The following is a 20,941-nucleotide window of genomic DNA, read 5'->3' as shown; positions in this document are numbered from 1 at the left end:
TGACAACAGAGGATTGCAAAGGAAAATGTTACATGCCACCTCCCTATTATTTTATTTCTGCATATAACAAAATAATTTTGGTGAAGATCTTCATTGATACTGTACAGTATAAGCACATTGGTAATTTTAAAATTGGTTTGAGTACAGCTGCATTTGCCTGCTAATCTCACTGTAATCTGTATTTGTAAACTACACTTTGCAGAAAATAATTTAACTATTTTTTTGTTCTTTTGCAGAAATCTCTAACCATACAAAATGACTGATGGCTGCAATCTTCAGATTCATACAACAATGAATCACAGATTATATTTGTAAATATGGCTGATATTTTGCTATGTTTCGGAACATGTAACTGCACACCTATACTAAAAATGTGCATGCACTTAAGCAAGTATTCTGTTTTGTGTTTTTGTCATTCTTTATTAATTTGTCATATACTTTACAAATAAATACTGCTTGTAACACCATCAAAGCCTCCCACTGATTTAAAGAAAAAAATGTTTTTAAGTCCCTTGATTTTGAGTGTAGACTGCCAGTAATGCTTCATGCTCAGGAAGTAGACTGGCAGTATTAAATGATGTAATGAAAAATTAAAATGAGAAGGACACAAAGAAAGGTATGATAGGAGACAATGGGTGTAGTCTAGGCAGGTCAAAAAGGACGCAATAGGCCTTTTCCATGATGTTAAAGGAGAGCACAGAAAAATTTCTTTTCTCGGAATGGGTTTTCAGAAGTAGGAACTGGAGTGATTAGAGGATCTTCACATGCGTGAGCATCGCAGAAAGTCATTAGGTCTGATGCTGCCTTTGAGACCTGCAGGGATAGAGTTTTGATTAGCATGTTGAGTAACATGATGTAATGTAGACATTTCTAGAATGATGAAAAACAATCAAACGTTCTTTACATTTATCATGCATTTCAATTTGCTAGCATTGATGCAGTAAGACATTTGTAAGTTGCAAAAAGAAAATATGTAGGAAGGCCTCACCATCTTGCCATTAAAAGGATTTTTAGCTGGATATAACTGCATCTCAGGCTGGGCTCCTTAAAGTGATTTTCCACATTGAGGCCAGAAACCCACTAGGAGTGATTTCTAATCGCTAGTGATTTGAAAAAGCTCTTGCTAATGCAATGCTATGGGGGATTTTTATAAAATCACATCGCTCAAGTGGGATCACACCCATAGCATAACATTAGCAAAGTTGTCAAATCGCAAGGCGCTCAGAATCGCTCCTAGTGAGTTTCTGGCCTAAGTGAAGAAAATCACTAGGCACCAGCCACCCATGATCTGTCAATATGGCAAAATACAGATTACTACTCCTTGCACCTGCCACAATATACAGTGTGCTGCCATACTGCACCCAGGCTAAGCACCTTCCTGCTTGAATGCCACTTCTAAGGATACTTTTGGAGGCCAGTTAATAAGTTTGCCCCTCCCAGAGGGGGCAGCAAATTGGATAGTACTTAAAGGACTTACGAGGCCATAATGGCTAAAAAAAAGCCAAGTACCTTTAAGATGTTTAAATGCACGGAGGACGCCGTCCGCGCCCTCCGTGCAGTTCCGCCGGGTCCCCTTCCTGTGATCGCCCCCCGTGCCGATCGCGACCCCACAGGCCGGGTCGGGCTCTCGTTCCGCTCCCAATATGGCCGCTTCCTCTGGCCGCGGCTGCGCAGCTCTACGGCCAACCCCTCCGATCCACGCTACAGTGCGTGGTTCGGGGGGTTGGCCGTAGAGCTGCGCAGCCGCACTAGCGGCCAGGCGGACTGCGCAGCCGCGGCCAGAGGAAGCGGCCATATTGGGAGCGGAACGAGAGCCCGACCCGGCCTGTGGGGTCGCGATCGGCACGGGGGGCGATCACAGGAAGGGGACCCGGCAGAACTGCACGGAGGGCGCGGACGGCGTCCTCCGTGCATTTAAACATCTTAAAGGTACTTGGCTTTTTTTAGCCATTTTGGCCTCGTAAGTCCTTTAACAATAACATAGGAATCTGTACACAAATCTGGAACTTGGGGATGTAATACTACACCATACTTTTTGTACAAACTTTGCAACCACAGAAATGCGCTTGCACATGAGTTTAAGACTTTGGTGCAGTATGGCATCAGAGCATCTAAAAAGTATTCACAGTGGATCACTTTCCACAGTTTTTTTACGTTGCAGCCTTATTCCAAAATGGATTAAATTCATTTTTTTCCTCAGAATTCTACACACAACACCCATAATGACAATGTTAAAGACGATTACTTAAGATTTTGGCAAATTTATTAAAAATAAAAAAAATTGAGAAAGCAAATGTACATAAGTATTCACAGCCTTTGCCATGAAGCTCAAAATTGAGCTCATGTGCATCCTGTTTCCCCTGATCATTCTTGAGATATTTCTGCAGCTTAATTGGAGTCCACCTGTGGTAAATTCAATTGATTGGACATGATTTGAAACACCTGTCTATGTTTTTGAATTGTTGTAGACCTCCAAGACAGAATTGTTTGAGGCACAAATCTAATTACAGAAAAAAAATATGCTGCTTTACAGGTCCTAAGGAGCACAGTGGCCCCTCTCGTCCATAAGTGGAAGTAGTTCAAAACCAACAGGACTCTTCCTAGAGCTTGCTGGTCATCTAAACTGAGCAATTGAGAGTGAAGGGTCTTAGTCAGGGAGGTAACCAATAACCTGATGGTCACCTTGTCAGAGCTCTAGTGGAGAGAGGAGAACCTTCCAGAAGGACAACCATCTCTGCAGCAATCTACCAATCAGGCCTGTATTGTAGAGGGGCCAGAGGGATGCCACTCCTTACTAAAAGGCACACAGCAGCCCATTTGGAGTTTGCCAAAAGTCACCTGAAGGACTCTCGGACCATGAGAAACAAAATTTTCTGTTTTGTTTAGTCAAAGATTGAACTCTTTGGTGTGTATGCCAGGCATCGAGTTTGGAGGAAACCAGGCACCACTCATCACCAGGTCAATACCATCCCTACAGTGAAGCATAGTGATGGCAGCATCGTGCTATGGGGATGTTTTTCAGTGGCAAAAACTGGGAGACTTGTCAGGATAAAGGGAAATATGACTGCAGCAATGTACAGAGACATCCTGGGCGAAAACCTGATCCAGAGCGGTCTTGAACTCGGACTGGGGTGATGGATCATATTTCAGCAGGACAATGACCCTAAGCACACAGCCAAGAGATCAAATGAGTAGCTTCAGGACAACTTTGTGAATGTCCTTGAGTGGCCCAGCCAGAGCCCAGACTTGTATCCGAATGAACATTTCTGGCGAGATCTTAAAATGGCTGTGCACCGATGCTTCCCATCCAACCAGCTGGAGCTTGAGAAGTGCTGCAAAAAAGGATGGGCGAAACTTCCCAAGCTTGTTGCATCATATTCAAAAAGTCTTGAGGCTGTAATTGGTGCCAAAGGTGCACTGACAAAGTATTGAGCAAAGGCTGTGAATAATTATATACATTTTATATGGATACACCTTAATAAAAAGGGAATGGTTGGTGATATTAACTTCCTGTTTGTGGCTCATTAGTATATGTGAGGGGGGAAACTTTTCAAGATGGGTGGTGACCATGGTGGCCATTTTGAAGTCGGCCATTCTTTTTCTTGTGAAATTCCCAATCAGTTTGATGTCACATGACCCTTTTCCTATTGAAAAAACAAAAGTTGGATTCAAAATGGCCGACTTCAAAATGTCCGCCATGGTCACCACCCATCTTGAAAAGCTTTCCCCCTCATATATACTAATGTGCCATAAACAGGAAGTTTAATATCACCAACCATTCCCATTCTATTAAAGGGAAGGTCCAAGCAAAAAAAAAAAATGAGTTTCACTTACCTGGGGCTTCTACCAGCCCATGTAGCCATCCTGTGCCCTCGTAGTCACTCACTGCTGCTCCGGTCCCCCGCTGGCAGCTTTCTGACCTCGGAGGTCAGGGCCGCATTGCATACATTTTTACGCATTCCAGCTAGTGCAGGAACAAAAATGTATGCGTTGCACCACTAACGCGTAAAAATGTATATGTTAATGTTCCTGCACTAGCGGGAATGCGTAAAAATGTACACAATGCGGCCCTGACCTCCGAGGTCAGAAAGCTGCCAGCGGGGGACTGGAGCAGCAGTGAGTGACTATGAGGGCACAGGATGGCTACATGGAGCTGGTAGAAGCCCCAGGTAAGTTAAACTCATTTTTTTTTTTTTGCTTGGACCTTCCCTTTAAGGTGTATCCATATAAATGGCCCACCCTGTACATGTGATTTCGCTTTTTTAAAAAATAAATTTGCCAAAACCTCAAGTAAACGTTTTTCATGTTGTTATGGGGGTTTGTGTGTAGAATTCTGTGTGAAAATGAATTTCATCCATTCTGGAATAAGGCTGTAACATAACAATATGTGGAAAAAGTGATGCGCTCTTTTTCATGTGATCAGCAACATAGACTTTTTTTCATGTTTTATGGATCATTACAGGAGGAAGGTGGCTCAACGCCCACAATTCAGTTACTATTGTATGCAGCTGGTGATTAAAGGACCACTATCGTGAAAAACTGTAAAATGTAAAATATATTTAACCACTGTACCAGGGGGTGATTTTGCTGATCGGTGCTGCGTGGGCTCTCCAGCCCGCAGCACCGATCAGCTAGCAGCCAGGGCGATCAGACTTCCCCCCTTTTTTCCCCACTAGGGGGATGTCCTGCTGGGGGGGTCTGTTCGCCGCCTGCTGTTTGCGCTTGCGGGGGGGGCTCTTCAAAGCCCCCCTCCGCAGCGCTTCCTGGCCTCCTTCCCTCCCTCTCCCTCCCCCTGTGAGCGGCTCAGGACGGAATTCCGTCCTGCGCCGGATAGGATAGGCTTCAGCCTATCAGGTGCCGGCGATCCCCGGCCAATCAGAGGCCGGGGATCGCCGATCTCCTCCACGGCGCTGCTGCGCAGCAGCACTGTATACATGTAAACACCGGGGAAGATCTTCCCCGTGTGTTTACATTTACCCTGCGAGCCGCGATCGGCGGCTCGTAGGGTGTTCACGGAGACACCCTCTGTGAACTGACATGGAACGGCCGCTCAAACGAGCGGCCATTTCCATGGAAACCACTTCAGGATTCAGGGGCGTAGTTAAGCGTACGCCGAATCCTGAAGTGGTTAAACACATACATATAAGTAGTACATTTCTCCCAAAGTAAAATGAGCTATAAATTACTTTTTTCCCATGTCGCTGTCACTTACAGTAGATTATAAATCTGACAAGTCTTGGGCTAGTCCATCTCCTCATGGGGGATTCTCAGTATTTCCTTTAGGGCTTTTTCACAGTGCGACGTTAAAGTCGCACGTTACAACAACATGTAACGCACAATAACTTACAACAATGAAAAATCAATGGGCTGTTCACAGTGCAGACGTTGCGTTGGTGTCTAACGCTGCACGTTAAATGAAAGTGCTTAGACTGTTTGCACATGCTCAGTAATGTTTTTTGGGGTTTTTTTTTACGCATGCGCCGTTTTTGTTCTATCACTGTGTGACGAAAACGGCGCACCAAACGCAGGGCTAAATAACGTCAAAGTTAGGCCTCTTGCACACTGCATGCATTTCCGATACAGATTCCGCTTTTTAATCGGTTTTTACCTCCGATTTCGATTCAGATTTGTAATCTTTACTGCACACTGCATTTTTTTAATCCGTTTTTCTGTTGAATGTATTCAGGAAAAATCAGAATTGAAAATCGGAATTGGAATACGGATTTGCAGTGTGCAGGGAGCCTCATAGTGTTTCAATGTGTTGCGTTAGGGGCACGTTATGCGACCTTTTTTTTTTTCAAAATGTTTTATTCATTTTTCACTTTAAACCAATTTTGACAAATAGCATGGTTCATCAAGAAAGGATAACAGTTACAACAGTTCTCACCCTTCCCTCCTCACTCCCCCCACCCTTTCCTCTACTTCCCCCTTCCCTCCCCTTTACCCTCCCCTCCCACCCTTTTGATCACTCCATGCTCACGAATGTCCCAAGATTTAGAATCCAATTTCTTGGCTTGTTGTCCAAATTTTATGATCCACTCTAATAGTCATCAGTCATTACTACTTTCAATCGCCCCAGAGATCCTGTTAAGTCTGCATTTGCGTACCATGAAGTGTATTTGAAGGGGGCCACTAGCTGTTGTAGCTCAGGCGTTGTCATGGTGGCTAGGAGAAATGGCTTCCATCTAGAGAAAAACTTTTTTGTTCCTTTCTCCTTGTTCATACTAGCATCCAGTTTTTCATTTGCATTAGATGACTCATTTCTTCCTGTACATCCCAAAGTGATGGGGCTGAAGAGTAGATCCATTTGTTATATATGGATTTCCTAGCAGCTAGGAAAGTGATATGGATAATATCCTGGAGATGCTGGGGTTTCGCATTCGGTCCCTCCTTAGGGGCCGCATTGAATAAAAGCAAAAGGGGGTCTTTTGGTACAGAGCTCTTTACCAGTTTGTTCACAAAGTCAACTACATTGTCCCAAACCCTCTGGATTACAGGACAGTCCCATATACAATGTACCATATTTGCTTGTGGGAGGGAGCACTTCGGGCAATGGTTTATGTATCCTGGCTTTGGGGGATCATATTTTATGTTAAATGCATACTTGGCCTGATACATCAACATTAAATGGGATTCTCTCCATTTCTCACTCACGATAGTTTGGCGGACATTATTATTTCCTTCAATGATTTTTTGTTCAATATAGGGTACCTGGAAGTACTTTACCCAGCCCTTCATGTTATTAGAGGCTTTGTCTGCCATTCCCACACTAGCCAGTCCCCTTTGGATGTCAGATAGGGAGACCTTTTCCCCTTTAGGCTTCAGAAAAGTGTCAAAGGGGAGTATGTCTGCTATTACTTGTATATTTCTTAGATTGGTTTTTACATAGGATTGAATTTGGCCATAAATCAGGAAGTCCCTTCTCGAAATTCCGTACTGCTGTATCAGCTCCCTAAAGGTGAGAAATCTATGGTTTCGGAGGTTCAGTAGGTTTCCCAGTTTTGTAATGCCCTTTGCTGCCCATTCTATGTAATTTTTATGCATAGATCCCGGGGAAAACCCGGGGTTGCCCTCTAGTGGCATATATTTTGAGATTCTCCAGGGTAGCCGATACAGTTTCCGGACTTCTCGCCATGTGACCAGGGTGTCTCTGTATATTGCATTATGCTTAATGTAAAATGGCAGGGAGGCCCAGTTCGCATGGAGTAATCCTGTTAGTTCCCAGGGTTCGGCTATTTGCTTCTCAAGCATTATGTTAGAAAAGTGTGCAGTGTCTGCCACCCAGTCTCTGACGTGACGGAACATGCAAGCTAGATTGTATTTTCTTATGTTCGGGAATCCTAGCCCTCCCATCTCTTTAGGCAGCTGTAATCTATTCAGTGCGATACGTGTACGTTTGCCCCTCCAAAGAAATTTGGTAAAGGCCACATTTAGCGCTCTCACATCTGCGTGTTTCAGGAGTAGGGGGACGACTTGCATGGGATATAATAGCCTCCCAAAGCTAACCATCTTAGCTAATGCTGCTCTTCCTGCTACCCCCAATGGAATTCCGTGCCATCCTTGCAGCTGAGTTATTATATCTTTTATCAATGGGGTAAAATTTCGTGTATATAGTGAGCTAGGGTCTCTACCTATATCTATCCCTAGGTACCGTATTTTGTCTTTTGCTAGCTGGACACCCAATCCTCTAACTTCCTTAAGGTTTGCAAATTTCGAGAGCATAAGCATTTCGGTCTTTCCTGTGTTGATTTTAAAGCCTGAGTGTTGTCCTACCTCCCGTATAATTTCCAGGGCTTGTGGTAGTTGGGTTTTTGGGTCAGACAGAAATAATAAGAGATCGTCCGCGAATAGTGCCTGTACTAGCTTTACTTTTCCTATCCGCATTCCTTCTATCTTTTTGCTTAGTATTCTAGCCATGGGCTCTAGAGCCAAATTAAAGAGGAGGGGTGACAGGGGGCAGCCCTGCCTTGTCCCCCTTTTCAAGCATAGTGGGTGCGACCGAAAGCCAGGTGTACATATTCGGGCTTGAGGCTTATTATACATCATGTGGAACATATTTAAAAAGGCTCCTTGAAATCCCATTTTTTGTAGGACTCTGTCTAACCATTTTGTAGGACTCTGTCTAACCATGTTATGCGACCTTAACGTCGCATCAAACGCAACGTCTTACTATGTAAGAGGCCTTATTTTTTACAAAACCCCTCTGGAGAAGATCTATACAAAAATGCCTACTGATCTTCCTACCTCTTTGCACAAGATTTGGGCAGCTGAACTGAGCAAATGCCATTCATTAACCTCCTTAGCGGTAACCCCGTGCTACATACGGGGTAGCCGCCGCAGAAGATCACATGGCCCCAGGACAAAAAAAAAAAAACTGGTGCAATACGCTTTAGCTAGTGGTTCGCTAGCTAAGCATATGCACAAAGTTGCTCCGGTCCCCCGCGATCGCCCGCAATTACTTCCGGGATACGTACCCCCCAGTGTTCCCACGCTGGCGCAGCCGCCCAAACTGCTCCAGGCTGCGCGATGACGGCGATCGGGATTGCGGCTGACGTCGATGACTTCATCTCTGATCGTCGCCATAGCAACGCCGGGAGCCGATCGGGAAACTGCGCTCTTCGTGGGATCGTGGCGAGGTACATATAGCCGGCGGCGACCGGCGGGCGTGGGGGGGACCGGAGCAACCCTGTACATACGCTTGGCTAGCGAAATGCTAGCTAAAGAGTTTTAAAAAAAATTTGGGGGCAAAAAAACCTCCTGGCGGAAGCAGCGTACCGCCAAGGGGGTTAAGTGCATTTGAAATAAAAAAAAAAAAAAAAAAGCAGTGGATCCCTCATAAAAAGACGGACTAGTCAAAAACCTGTCAAATTTTTACTACCTACTATAAATGACAACGACACAGCAACAAAGTAATTTATCTGCTTAACTCAAACTGGACGTTTTTATGCGTCCAGTCTGAGTGCTGTTATTTCTATCAGGACGTACTGGTGCATCCTGACAATAAGTGACAGGTTTTAGTTGTTGCAAATGGTGAAAGGGTACGTCAATCAAAGTGCCTGTAATGAATGAACATGACCCCAATCAGGGGCCATGTTCATTCATAATGATAGTAAAAGAACACTTTCTGGTAACCCAAGATAGTTTGTAGTGCCATCTAGTGGCAAAACGTAAAATGAAAGTAAGAAAAAATAATAGCAATTACTACCTTATTAAGCCCCCTCCTACCAAGCACTTGATCAGGAAAAAAGTGCATGTTTAAATATTTATGGTTTGTTTTTTTACATTGAAGTCTGAGCTTTTTTAATATGCATGTCATGAGGGTATTTTACTGTTATTTTGGGTACATTCCTGTTATTGATAAGGTACAAAAAAACAAGAATACACCTATTTCCAAAAAAGCATATTGTCACCATACATTGTACTAGGAACATGATTTACTGTAAATGTGATAGCCAGGATAAATGGCAAGTAAACTGTGGTGGTCTTTAGGGCTGCACGATATATCGTTTTTTAATCGAAATCACGATTTGCATCATCACGATTTCAGTATCATCAGAGTGGCGATTTTTTTTTTTCATTCCGGCTGTATTTCCGCTTTCAATGCTGTCCCCAGCATTGCACGCGTACATTTCCGGCTTGTTACTAAGGTGCGCTTCCTCCTTCCGGCCAGAAGGAGGAGTGAGGCACTGAATCGAGGAATGCAGCGCCAGCTCTCTCTTCCTTTAGCTGCCTTGGCTGCGGTGAAGCACGCATGGTTTTCTCCGGTCCACCGCACAGTCACCCAGGCTCTCTTGCACAGCGGGGACCAGAGAACAGTGGCAGAGAGAGATAGACCACACGCAGGCACACAGCGCAGCGTCCTGCTAAAGCCACTCTAACTGTCCGTTTACAGACAGCTCTTAGCTGTAATGAGCTTTGCTGGCAATTTCAGGTCAAAAGGGCAGGATTAATATATGGGCAATGACACCAGCAAAGATCAGATTACAGCTAGAACTGTGTGTAAATGGACAGCTAGACTGGCTTTAACAGAACTGTGCTGTATACAGTCTGTATACAGTGAGTCCGTGTGTATGCTCTATCTGCCTGGTCCTGCTGTGCTCTCTGTCACAGGCTTTGCTTCATGCCCATGCAGCTTAGCCACTACTTTAACTAGCCTGTCTGCCTAGTGCTTCAGGCTTAACAGTGGCAGTTGCAGAGTAGTCATTGTAGCTGCAGAGGTTAAGTGTAGTGTAGCTGGGAATGAGGGCAGAAGGTGTTAGAGTATGTAGCATAGCTGGTGGGCATCAGGAGTTAGCTTAGTGTGTTATTGATGGGAATCAGAGGTTGGCATTGTGCAGTGGAGTTTAATTGGTGGGGCATCAAGATTCAAATTAGCATAGTGTAGTGTATTGGTGGATGATCAGGTGTTAGCACAGTGTAGTGGGGGCAATGTGAATGTAGTGCTAAAGCTTGATTTGAAGAAAATCGTGAAAAAATCGAAATCGCAATTTTTGAGAGAAAAATCGCAATTTCAATTTTTTCCTAAAATCGTGCAGCCCTAGTGGTCTTGTGTATACACTATAATCTCATTATAGTAAACTCCAGGGGACCAGGAAAAGTAGTTTACTATATCAGAAATTGACCTAGAATGCCCTGGTAAATTCTGTGCTGCAAAGGGCCAACTCTGTCCCCCCAGTAGAAGTACAGTACAAGCACTTGCACATTTGGTGGACTACAAGGTTAAGTATAACTTAGGGCTGCATAGCCAAGCTGGACAAATCACTAGGACAGTATCCAGGGCTCCTTAAAGTTTGCAGCCGCCACTCGCTTGCTGTGAGTGAGTCCAATAACTCAGTGGGGGGACTTGCAGCATGTGTCCTGCAAAACTTTCTGCTCAAAGCTGAACCAATCAGGAAGCTTTAATTCAAAATGCAGCAAGTTATAATAAGACACTCGTGTATGTAATGCAAGTGGCTCCGATACCTCCAAGGGCGGGACTTAACACTCTCCTCTCCACGCTCCTTAGTTTTACAGCAAGTAGGCCAGCTCTGATTTGTACTACAAATGAAAGTAGCCTGTATTGCGCTCCACACTCTACCAGGAGCGTCATTGCTAATAAGGGAAGAGATACCCAGGAGTGCGTACCATCTCGCGGGCGGACAGTGACGATACTTTTATCAGTGATTACAAAGTGAAAGTGGTAACACTGCATTCACTTTTGTTTATGTTCACATTATTCCTTATTTTGACCAGGTTGCTTATTTGTACAGTACTGTATATCGAGTGCTGGTGCTATTCTTGTCTTACAAGTGTTATTTGGCATCAATTCACTTGCATCTAGCCTGAAGAGAGCAGCAGACTATGGGTTTCACACTGACATATGACGCAGGTGCTGCCCACTGTTTACCCTATCCAGAGTCATTGTCACTTAGGGGCCAAAAAACATGTTTACTATAACAGAAGTTTTATTATATCAGAGTTTACTAAACCAGGCCATACACATACACTTATGATGGAGATTGTAAATGACAAACAACTTCCGAATATTGTACTGGGGAGGGGGAGGGGGGGGAAGACATACAATATATAGGGTCCTAAGGACAGCCTTGTGCAGTACAGAGATATAAATGTTTGCTCAAGTAGCAACAAGAAATGTATCAATATTAACCTCCTTGGCGGTACGGACGAGCTAAGGCCCCGCTGGGACGATTTTCATAATTGTTTTTTTTTTTTTTAAAAACGCGCAGCAAGCATTTTCGCCAATGCGCCGCGTAACCGCAAGCCCCCCCCCCCCCCTGCGCAGCCTGGCCAATCAGTGCCAGGTAGCGCTGAGGGGTGGATCGGGACTCCGTCTTCGATGACGTCATTGCGGTTGTCGTCATGGCGACGGGGGAAGCCCTAAAGGAAATCCTGTTCAGAACGGGATTTCCTTACGTTGGTACGCGCCGGCGTCGATCAAGCGGTACGGCCGGCCGCCGCAGGGAAGGGGGCATCATGTAGCTAGCGCTAGGCTAGCTACATAATTTAAAAAAAATATATATTTAAAAGAAACTGCTGCGCCGCCACCCTGGCGCAATAAATAGAACGCCAGGGTGGTTAAAATAAAAACCTCCCTGAAGTTGTGGCACTGTATATATTTGCATCCTGTGTATGTCTTTCTCAGTATGTTTGAGCAACTGCTGTGAGTATCGCACAGGACCTGAGGTGGTTGATAACACTGCCCCTCGGACTTATCTACTTTCCCAGTTGTATTACTCTCTCCTTGTCCCACCTGTGTGCTGGATAGCTACACCCCTCCCTGAGACGTACACACGGGGAAGTGGGGGATCAGCAAGGATCCCAGCAAACCGGTGTGGTTCACATTAGTACCTCCCACATATCCCAGTTGGGGAGGTTTTTATTTTAATATTGATACATTGCTTGTTGCTACTTGAGCAAACTTTTATATCTCTGTACTGCACAAGGCTGTCCTTAGGACCCTATATATTATATAATGGAGATTGTCCAGGACCTGGAGAGGTAGTTTACTATACCTAAATGTTTACTATATCAAAGTTTATTATAACAAGATTATACTGTAGTAGCATTATTTTAAAACTATAGGGGATGGCATTGGAGAAATGGTGTAATTTTTTTTTCTTTGTATTTTCCTATAAAATGCAAAGAAAATAATTACTGAAAAAAAGGTATCATCCCCAAAAAGCGTAATTTGTGGTGAAGTGAAAATAAGCAGTAAAGCCTGTGTGTAACAATCAATAATATGGCGGCTGCGGAGTATGGCTGCAGCCGCCTTTGTTCCCTGGCCTTATCCGTTCTGTCGGCTTTTAGCACGCCAGGAACGGTATTGTCATCTGCTCATGGGGTCGCTGTCTCGCGCGGAGACAGGACCTTTATGCTGGGAGAGGACGCGTCAGCTGACCTGCCGGTCGGCTGACGTCAGAGGTGACTCTCGCTGCTCGGATTGGCTGTTTTCCTTCCTCTGCTTCTTAAGCCTCCGTTCTCCATTAGCAGACTGTCTGCTGTCGTGAATACTTCGTGTTAGCGCTCAGACCTTAGACTAGTATCCGGTGTGCTTTGATCTGGGAGGAAACCAGGGATTTCACACAAGACTAGGATTATTGTATATTGTTATTATTTGATTACCTGTGTATGATTCTGGCAATTCTCTGACCTCGCATTTGCTTACTGATTCTGTACTTCTGCCTATCTGACCCTTGTTGCTGAACCTCTGCCTGATTACCTACTATTCTCCTGCCTGTCGTTTCTGTACTGATATTGCCTCTCTGTTGCCGAACCTTGCCTGTCTGACCACTCTTCTCACCAGTGGGCCCTTGCCACTGGTGAGGTGTTATTGTAGTATTACCCACCAGCTCCACTGGTGTTGGTGACACTTGTTACCGACAGTACCTTACCAGCTCCTCTGGTAAGGTCTTGCCAAACTATATAGTTACCGTGCCTGATAGTGCCTTACCAGCTCCTCTGGTAAGGTCTTGTTATACTATACAGTCACTTAATTCTGATTGTACCTTGCCAGCTTCACTGGTAAGGTCTTGCCGAACTATTTAGTACTGTATTTTGATAGGTCTTCCAGCTCCTCTGGGAGGGTCCATCTTACCATTGCTTACTGTAGCACCAATCACTATCACACAGTACCTTGTGAGCTATACTTGCATTATTGGTGATTCTGCAGATCACCACATAATCAGGTATAGTGTCTGCATTATTGGTGATACTGCAGATCAACCAATAATCAGACGTTGCAGCACCCAATCGTTACACTGTGGGATTAAGTGGTTAAAGAGTGTTTTGCTCTGGGACAAATGTACATTTTATATGTATGTATATACATGTATTTTACATTTTAACATTTTTCACAAATAGTGGTCCTTGTACGAAACATGCAGAGTTGAAGGGTTCTAGGGCACTGGAATTTCTAAGGAAATAAAGTGAAAGGTGTGGTAGTCAATGCTGCATGCAACAAAGCTCTAGGCCCAGAAGGTTAACCATGTAAAGTGATCTTGTTATGCCCACCGCTTAATTTCCCGCTTGTCCTTGTAATGTCCTGCCTCCGCAAAGTTCAGCTCCCCCTCCCTTGCTCCTCACTGTGTTTCCCTGCAGCAAACTTCAGACCTCAGCTCAGCGGTGAAGAGACAGCCAGGTGAATAGTGCACAGTGACACTGTGTAAACTTAAAATACAGTATGTGACATCACTGCTCACTTCCTGTATTTGAAGTATATGCGCTGTCACTGTGCACCATTCGCTCAGCTATCTCTTCAGTCCGTCCAGGATACTGCTGATCTTAGGTCTGAACTATTCCGCAGGGCAGCTGTTAGGAGTGATGGCATTACCTCTGTAGCGGAGAGCGGCACGGCCGTCGCTTCCGCGTCTGACATCACCGCAGTTTCCGCCGCGTCGTCCCAGCCAGGCAGAGCAGGTCTTTCCAGAGTCCATCAAAGCAGGGCAGCGCTCGCGCGCACCAGGAGACAGGACCTTTATGCTTTGAGGAGGCGGATCAGTTGACCTGCCGGTCAGCTGACCAGACGGGGCTGACTTTTTTCACTAATTGGCTGGAATCTGCTGGGCGGAACTTGTGAATTTAAGTATTTATTTAAGGCCTAAACTGTCAGTGCTTCCTTGTCTGCTGTTGCTGATACTTTGCGGTTAAGCTCTCAGACCTTAGTCAGTTCCCAGTGTGTTTGATCCGGCAGGACCCCGGGGATTCACACATAGCTCAGGATTTTGATAGCTGTAATTGTAACTTCATTATTGATTACCTGTGTATGTCTATTTGCCTGAACCTTTGACTGCTCTCTGCCTCTCGATTCTGTACTCTGCTTATCTGATTGTTGCGGACCTCGGCCCGACCCCGACTCTGATATTTCCTCCTGATGCTGTACTTTCGCTCATCTGATCTGTTACCGACTCCGGCCTGTTTCTCACCACGCTTCTGCCTAACGATTTTGTACTGCCTCTGACCGACCTGTTACCGACATTGCCTGTACGACCACTCTACTACTGATAGTCCCTACAGCCAAGGGCTATCACATAGGAGTACTCCTGTGTTACTGTGCACAAAAACACGTGTGATCACACTCTGATTAAAGTACTGACATTTGTGTTGATAGAGCGGTTACTGATCATTACAGCAGGGAGCAAGTGAGGTGGCCGAGCTTTGTGGTGAGTCACCGCCCAGCTCTGTGGTGGTGGGGGAGGTTACCTATATTAAACGAGGGGGGGGGAGGAATGGACGAACTGGAACGGCTATCTATGTTGGCAATCTACATACTGGAAAAGGCTACCTATACTGGCAAACTGTAGGTTAGCAACCTAATTTTGATTATTTACCCCGCCAATGCCTCCTGCTTCTCCCCTCCCATATGCCCTCTCCTAAAGAGGCTTCCCCCTTCCTCAGTAGAGGGGATCCAGTGCTGAGAGCTGCGCCCCCTCCCCTCCCTGATTTCTGTGTTGGTGCCCGTGCATGCGCTGTGGCGGCCCTCCACTCAGGCTCTGGTGGAAATAGCCGAGCTCAATCAGAGCAGGCACGTAAGTGGGCATACTTTTTTTTTTTAACTCATCGAGTTGTTGACACCTTGTGAAATCACTGGTGGTACTTCAAAATGCTTATGCAATAAAAGTGGTACAATTTGTAAAATGGTTGAAAAGCCCTGATCAAGACAAAGGGTTTAATTTATTAAGCTGCGCTACTAAAGGAAGCACAGCTTAATGTGAAGGAGCGGCCGATATACACGCCTTGCATACCAGTGCTCGCTGCTATGCAAGGAGCGTGCCTTCCTTAGTTGCGCACTTTGCTTACATAGCAACGCACATAACTTAAAATGCGGGCAGTCCTTTGAAGTATCACAACCGCGATACTTCACCAGCGGCCGCTACTATGTCACTTAACAGGTAGAAGCCACTGGAAAGACCGCTCACACCTCCCCCGGACAGTGCCGGAACCAGGACAGGCCAATCCAATAAGACAGAAACGAAAAAGTGTCCGCACAATGTCCTGTAGATGAAGTTCCTTTATTATGGATGTATCCACACAAGCTCACACATCATATAGCTGACATGTTTCGAACCTATAGGTCCTTACTCATAGCTATGAGTAAGGACCTATAGGTTCGAAACATGTCAGCTATATGATGTGTGAGCTTGTGTGGATACGTCCATAATAAAGGAACTTGATCTACAGGACATTGTGCGGACACTTTTTCGTTTATGTCACTTAAAACACGGTCGCGATACTTCAAAGGACCGCCCGCGTTTAAAGTTATGCGCATTGCTATGTAAGCAGTGCGCGTAACGAAGGGAGGCACGCGTTTTACATAGCGAGCGCTGCTATATAAGGTGTGGATAGTGGCCGCTCCTTCACATTAAACTGCACTGCCCCCCTAATGTGCAATGTGCCCCTCCCCCATAGTGCCCTGTGCATTATACATTGTCTATGGCCGCCGCTTGTCCTCTGCTGGATATGGGTGCGGTTTTTCTGACATTACACACGCGCCCGCGTGTACTTCAGCAACCACGTGTATAGAGCAAGGACTGCGTTCGGAAAATGCGGTGGACCCGGACAGGTAATGTATAGTACACTGGGCAACCGGGGGGGGACACACATTACACATTAGGGGGACAGCGTTGAGACGACTTCACAAGGCTGATTCCGAATCGATTTCAGCATGAGATTGATAGGGAATTGGACTGCGGTGTATAGGCAGCCGACAGATCTCTTTCTAATCAGATTTAATTGGAGGGAGATTAGTCTCTTGGTCATATCTGCCCATTATCACTAGATGTATATCCAAAGCCGGTTCTAGACAGGCACATATGAGGGGGCAGTCAGAAACGTGAAGGGGGATCATGTCTGAGAACATTTTTGGTAGATATGGTAGTGCAGCGCGCGTGGTCATGACGTTATGTGGGCAGGGCTAACTGTAAAGAGTTTATATAAAAAAAATTATGAAGTAAATGCACTTAATGACAGACTGCGGTTCCCCAGTAAATGCACGTAATGAGAGACATCATTTCACCAGCAAATGCACATAATGACCGACAGCGTTTCCCCAGTAAATGCATATAATAAGAGACAGCCTTTCACCAGTAAATACATGTAATGAGAGACATTGTTTCACCAGTAAATGCACATAATGACAGACAGCCAGTGTCCCCAGTATAGGTAGCCAGGTGTATAGCTGTCCCCAGTATATGTAGCCAGGACTTACCATGTCCCCAGTATAGCCAGGTGTATAGATGTCCCCAGGAGGAGTGGCAGTGGAGAGAAGAGGGAGCAATGGGCACAGGGGGGGGGGGGGGGGACGTCTCCCACCTTCCCTCACCTGGGGCTCCCCCTCCCTCGCTCCCCCCTCCAGATACGAGCAGTTGGCATCCGGCGGCGGCTGAACAATTCCTTTATTCTGGCGCGGTTGGGAGATCTGTGTGCCGCTACTCTGGTCTAGTGACGTCACTGACTAGACCAGAGTAGCAGTGCTCAGATCTCCCTACCGCGCTGGAATAGGAAGTGTTTTGCCGCTGCCAGTCGCTCATATCTGGAGGTGAGGGAAGGGGGGAGACGTACTGTGCCCATCGCTCCCTCTTCTCTACGCTGCCACCCCACCTGCTTGAAGGGGGCATTGTATTTATTTGAGGTGGCGATGGCCCCAGAGTATAGCTGGCTCTGTGTATGGCTACCTTTAGTTATTAGGAAGACATGTTGAGACCCTACTATTCACTCCAAGAGTTTTTTTTTCCCATTTATTGTGGCTGCTGTGTATATCCTACCACAAACATGCATGCAGTATGCGCTCCAGAAACTCGCAGATCAGATCACTGAGGTGGAAAAGGAGTACCCTGACACTTGTCATCATTCTAGGATACTTAAACAATGCCAACCTAGGCAGAGGCAGAGAACTTCCAGAATACAGGCATCACATGCTAAACAAGAAAAGGTAAAATACTTCATCACTCACCTTTTCACTCTGGCCTACTACCCCTCACAAGTGCTCTAAACCTACAGCTGAACTCTGGTCCCCTACCATTCGTGTCCTTACCTCTCCCTCTAGATTGTAAGCCTTTGGGCAGGGTCCTCCTCCTTTTGTGTCCTACCTGATCTTGCACCTCCATTACTGTGCACCCATGCTATGCATCTGAGTGAACCTAACTTGCCTAATCTCCATGCTCCATCCAGTGACTGACTAAGCATTACCTGGTACTCATACTATGGTGTGTGATCTGGTTTTCTTGTATTCCTGTATTGTCATATTGCTGTATGTCACCCCTAAATATTGTCTGTAACCTAAATTAATGTTCAGCACTGCGTAATATGTTGGCGCTTTATAAATACAATAAATAAAATAAATAAATCACTGTTACACCACAATAAAAAAAGATTCATATCAAGCTGTCTGCAGAGCAGCTCTGGGTAAGTAATCACGCTGTGATACAGCTTATCCCAACATACAGAAAAAAGCTAAACTACCCTAAAGTCTGGAGTGTAGAGTTAAGAGTGAAGCGTTAAGAAACTTTAACAGAACAGACTGAGATGTTCTCAAAAAGAAAAGTACCGTACATATCATACGGGCGACAAAGTCCTCTACAAAGATTCTAGATACAGACTGCAGCAAGGTATCAGACGCAAAAAAAAATGTATGCGAAAGAAAACTTGACCAATGTACTACAACAGACACATCTACAATCTGAAATAGCATGCATGAAATTACAATAAAAAAGGCCCCATAATTCGTAGATGAAGAGATTATTTGAACCTCTAATCTGCCATTTTAATTCTTAATACGCCCTTTTTTTATATTGTAACTTTTTATAATCCTTCAGGTTGTATATATTTTAAGAGAACCATTGTGAAGCCATTTTTATGGGAAGTCACTGTAGGGATATGTGAAATGGTAAGTTCCCTTTAAACTGCTATTTGTGTTTTCCACAAACAATATTTCTCTGTCTAGTTGACCAAGGCTGAATAACACCAGTGGGCACGGAATATTTTCTCCCATCGTCCTCCAGGACGGCTGCTGCTGCTGAGATGTTGCATGTCTCCGGTCACGCTGGAAACACCTGAAATAAATGTAAAATGTTAATGAGGTGAGAGCCCATAAAGGGACTCCTCCCTCCCCACCGTGTCAGTTTTTTGCTGTTTCCCATTCATACTGGACGCCTGACTAGACAGCAGTTTGTTGTTTTTTACATGATGCGGGATTTCGCCTGGGGCACCCGTGTCTTAGGTAGGATTGCCTGATGGTGGTTGGGGTCGGTAATAGGATGTTTCGCCCCATGACAGGAAGGGTAATTCATACCTGGTCTCCTGTCCTCTCGTGGAGATAACTGCCATGGCCGCCTGATCTGAGCGTTTGGGGAGCGTGCAGCTGGAGGTGGATGTGGCCGGAGAGCTCCGTCTCATGCAGGGGACGAGTGCGGGTGACGTCACTTCCAGTGACTGGTGGAGGGCAGGGGGCGGCGTCCAAAACCAGGAAGTGCGGCTATACAAGCCGCGCTTCAGCGCACGAGGAACGCCGCTCAGCTGCAACATGGAGCAGATGCAGTCCTCCAGCACAGCAGCAGAGGATACCCCGGCGGCCATTCCGGTGGAGACAGGCGCAAGTCCGCGGGTAGGTGATGAAAGCTTTGCTTTCCTTTGACTCCCCATGTTACAGATACAGAGGTTACTTTCTACTGTTTGTGTTTCTTCCTCACAGAAAGCCACAGCGAAACAGAAAATTAGATGCAGAGTCTGTAATGCTAGGCTGCAGGAAGGGGCTGCTAAAAATATTTGTAGAGATTGTCATTTAGAGTCTAAACAGGCTTCAGCCTCTGGTGGGGAAAGCTCTCAGGCTGCAAGTGCTTTATTAGAGTTAATGCAAACAGTAAAAGATGAGATTTCTAACACATTTACTGCTTTCAGATCTGCCTTGTCTGTAAACCAAGGGGCAGACCCTTATACAGAATTCATCCTCAACAGCAACCTCAGATGGGGGGCTACAGGGGGGTTCTCAAGCAGGTCAATCTTCAGCTATTCATGAACCGTCTGGTCAGCAATCATTGGTGTCTCAGACATTGCCTATAGCTCAATTGCAGGTTTCTTCGGAGGATGAGGGGGAAGCGTTAGATTCGGATAGATCAGAAAGATCTAGAACTCCAAAATCTACACGTTATTTGTTTTCTGCGGAAGACACAGAGAAAATATTGAAAGCGGTGTATGACTCCGAGCAGATTAAATCGCATCTACCGGTTACATCGGTACGCGATGATATTTATAAGGGTCTAGTTGTACAGACTATGAAGGTCTTTCCCATTCATGACTCAATCAAGGAACTCCTAAGGTCCCAGTGGAAGGACCCAGAGAAACATTTTTTCGTTCCTAGATCATTCAAAAGGAGGTTCCCCTTTAAGGATGAAGAGGAATCTCCTTGGACTAAGTGTCCAAAATTAGATGCAGCTTTGGCGCAATATTCAAAAAATTCAGATTTATCATTCGAAGATGCGGGATCGTTAAAGGATCCCATGGACAGAAAGGCGGAAGCCTTGCTTAAGCGCGCTTGGGATGCGGTGTCTTTCTCGTTCAAACCTGTGATCGCATCTATCTGTTTGGCTAGGAATTTAGTTAAATGGATTGATGGTTTGCAGAGTCACTTGATTGCGGGTACTCCGCACGAAAAGATTCTCGAGTCCTTACCTGTTATTACCAAGTCGGTTGCGTTCCTTGCGGATGCGGCCTCAGAGAGCGTAAGAGCTTCTGCCAAAGCGGCAGCTCTTGTAAATTCCTCCAGACGAGCGGTTTGGTTAAACGCTTGGGAAGGAGATTCGGCATCGAAGCATAACCTATGTTCTATGGAGTTCCAGGGCGAGTTATTATTTGGGAAAGACCTTGATTCCGTTTTAGAGAGGTCTTCGGACAAAGGAAAGAAATTTCCAGACAAAAGAAAGAAAATCCCTAAAAAACCTTTTGTAAATAA

At 45.4% G+C, this 20,941-nt stretch overlaps 1 protein-coding gene across 1 annotated transcript in view; it reads right to left on the bottom strand.

Moving 5' to 3' along the window:
- Nucleotides 1-382: 382 nt before the first annotated feature.
- The window catches only part of GNG3 (G protein subunit gamma 3), a 61,752-nt gene continuing 41,193 nt past the window's right edge, over nt 383-20,941 (bottom strand). Inside the window, exon 3 of the mRNA XM_068261122.1 lies at nt 383-813. Within this exon, the coding sequence (XP_068117223.1) occupies nt 685-813 (129 nt within the window). The 3' untranslated portion in view covers nt 383-684. The remainder of the gene's footprint in view (nt 814-20,941) is intronic.

The sequence above is a fragment of the Hyperolius riggenbachi genome, chromosome 11, assembly GCF_040937935.1.
Source record: "Hyperolius riggenbachi isolate aHypRig1 chromosome 11, aHypRig1.pri, whole genome shotgun sequence".
NCBI lineage: Eukaryota > Metazoa > Chordata > Amphibia > Anura > Hyperoliidae > Hyperolius > Hyperolius riggenbachi.
The sequence above is the reverse complement of the archived record's forward strand: the minus strand, read 5'-3'. Positions and strand labels throughout refer to the sequence as shown.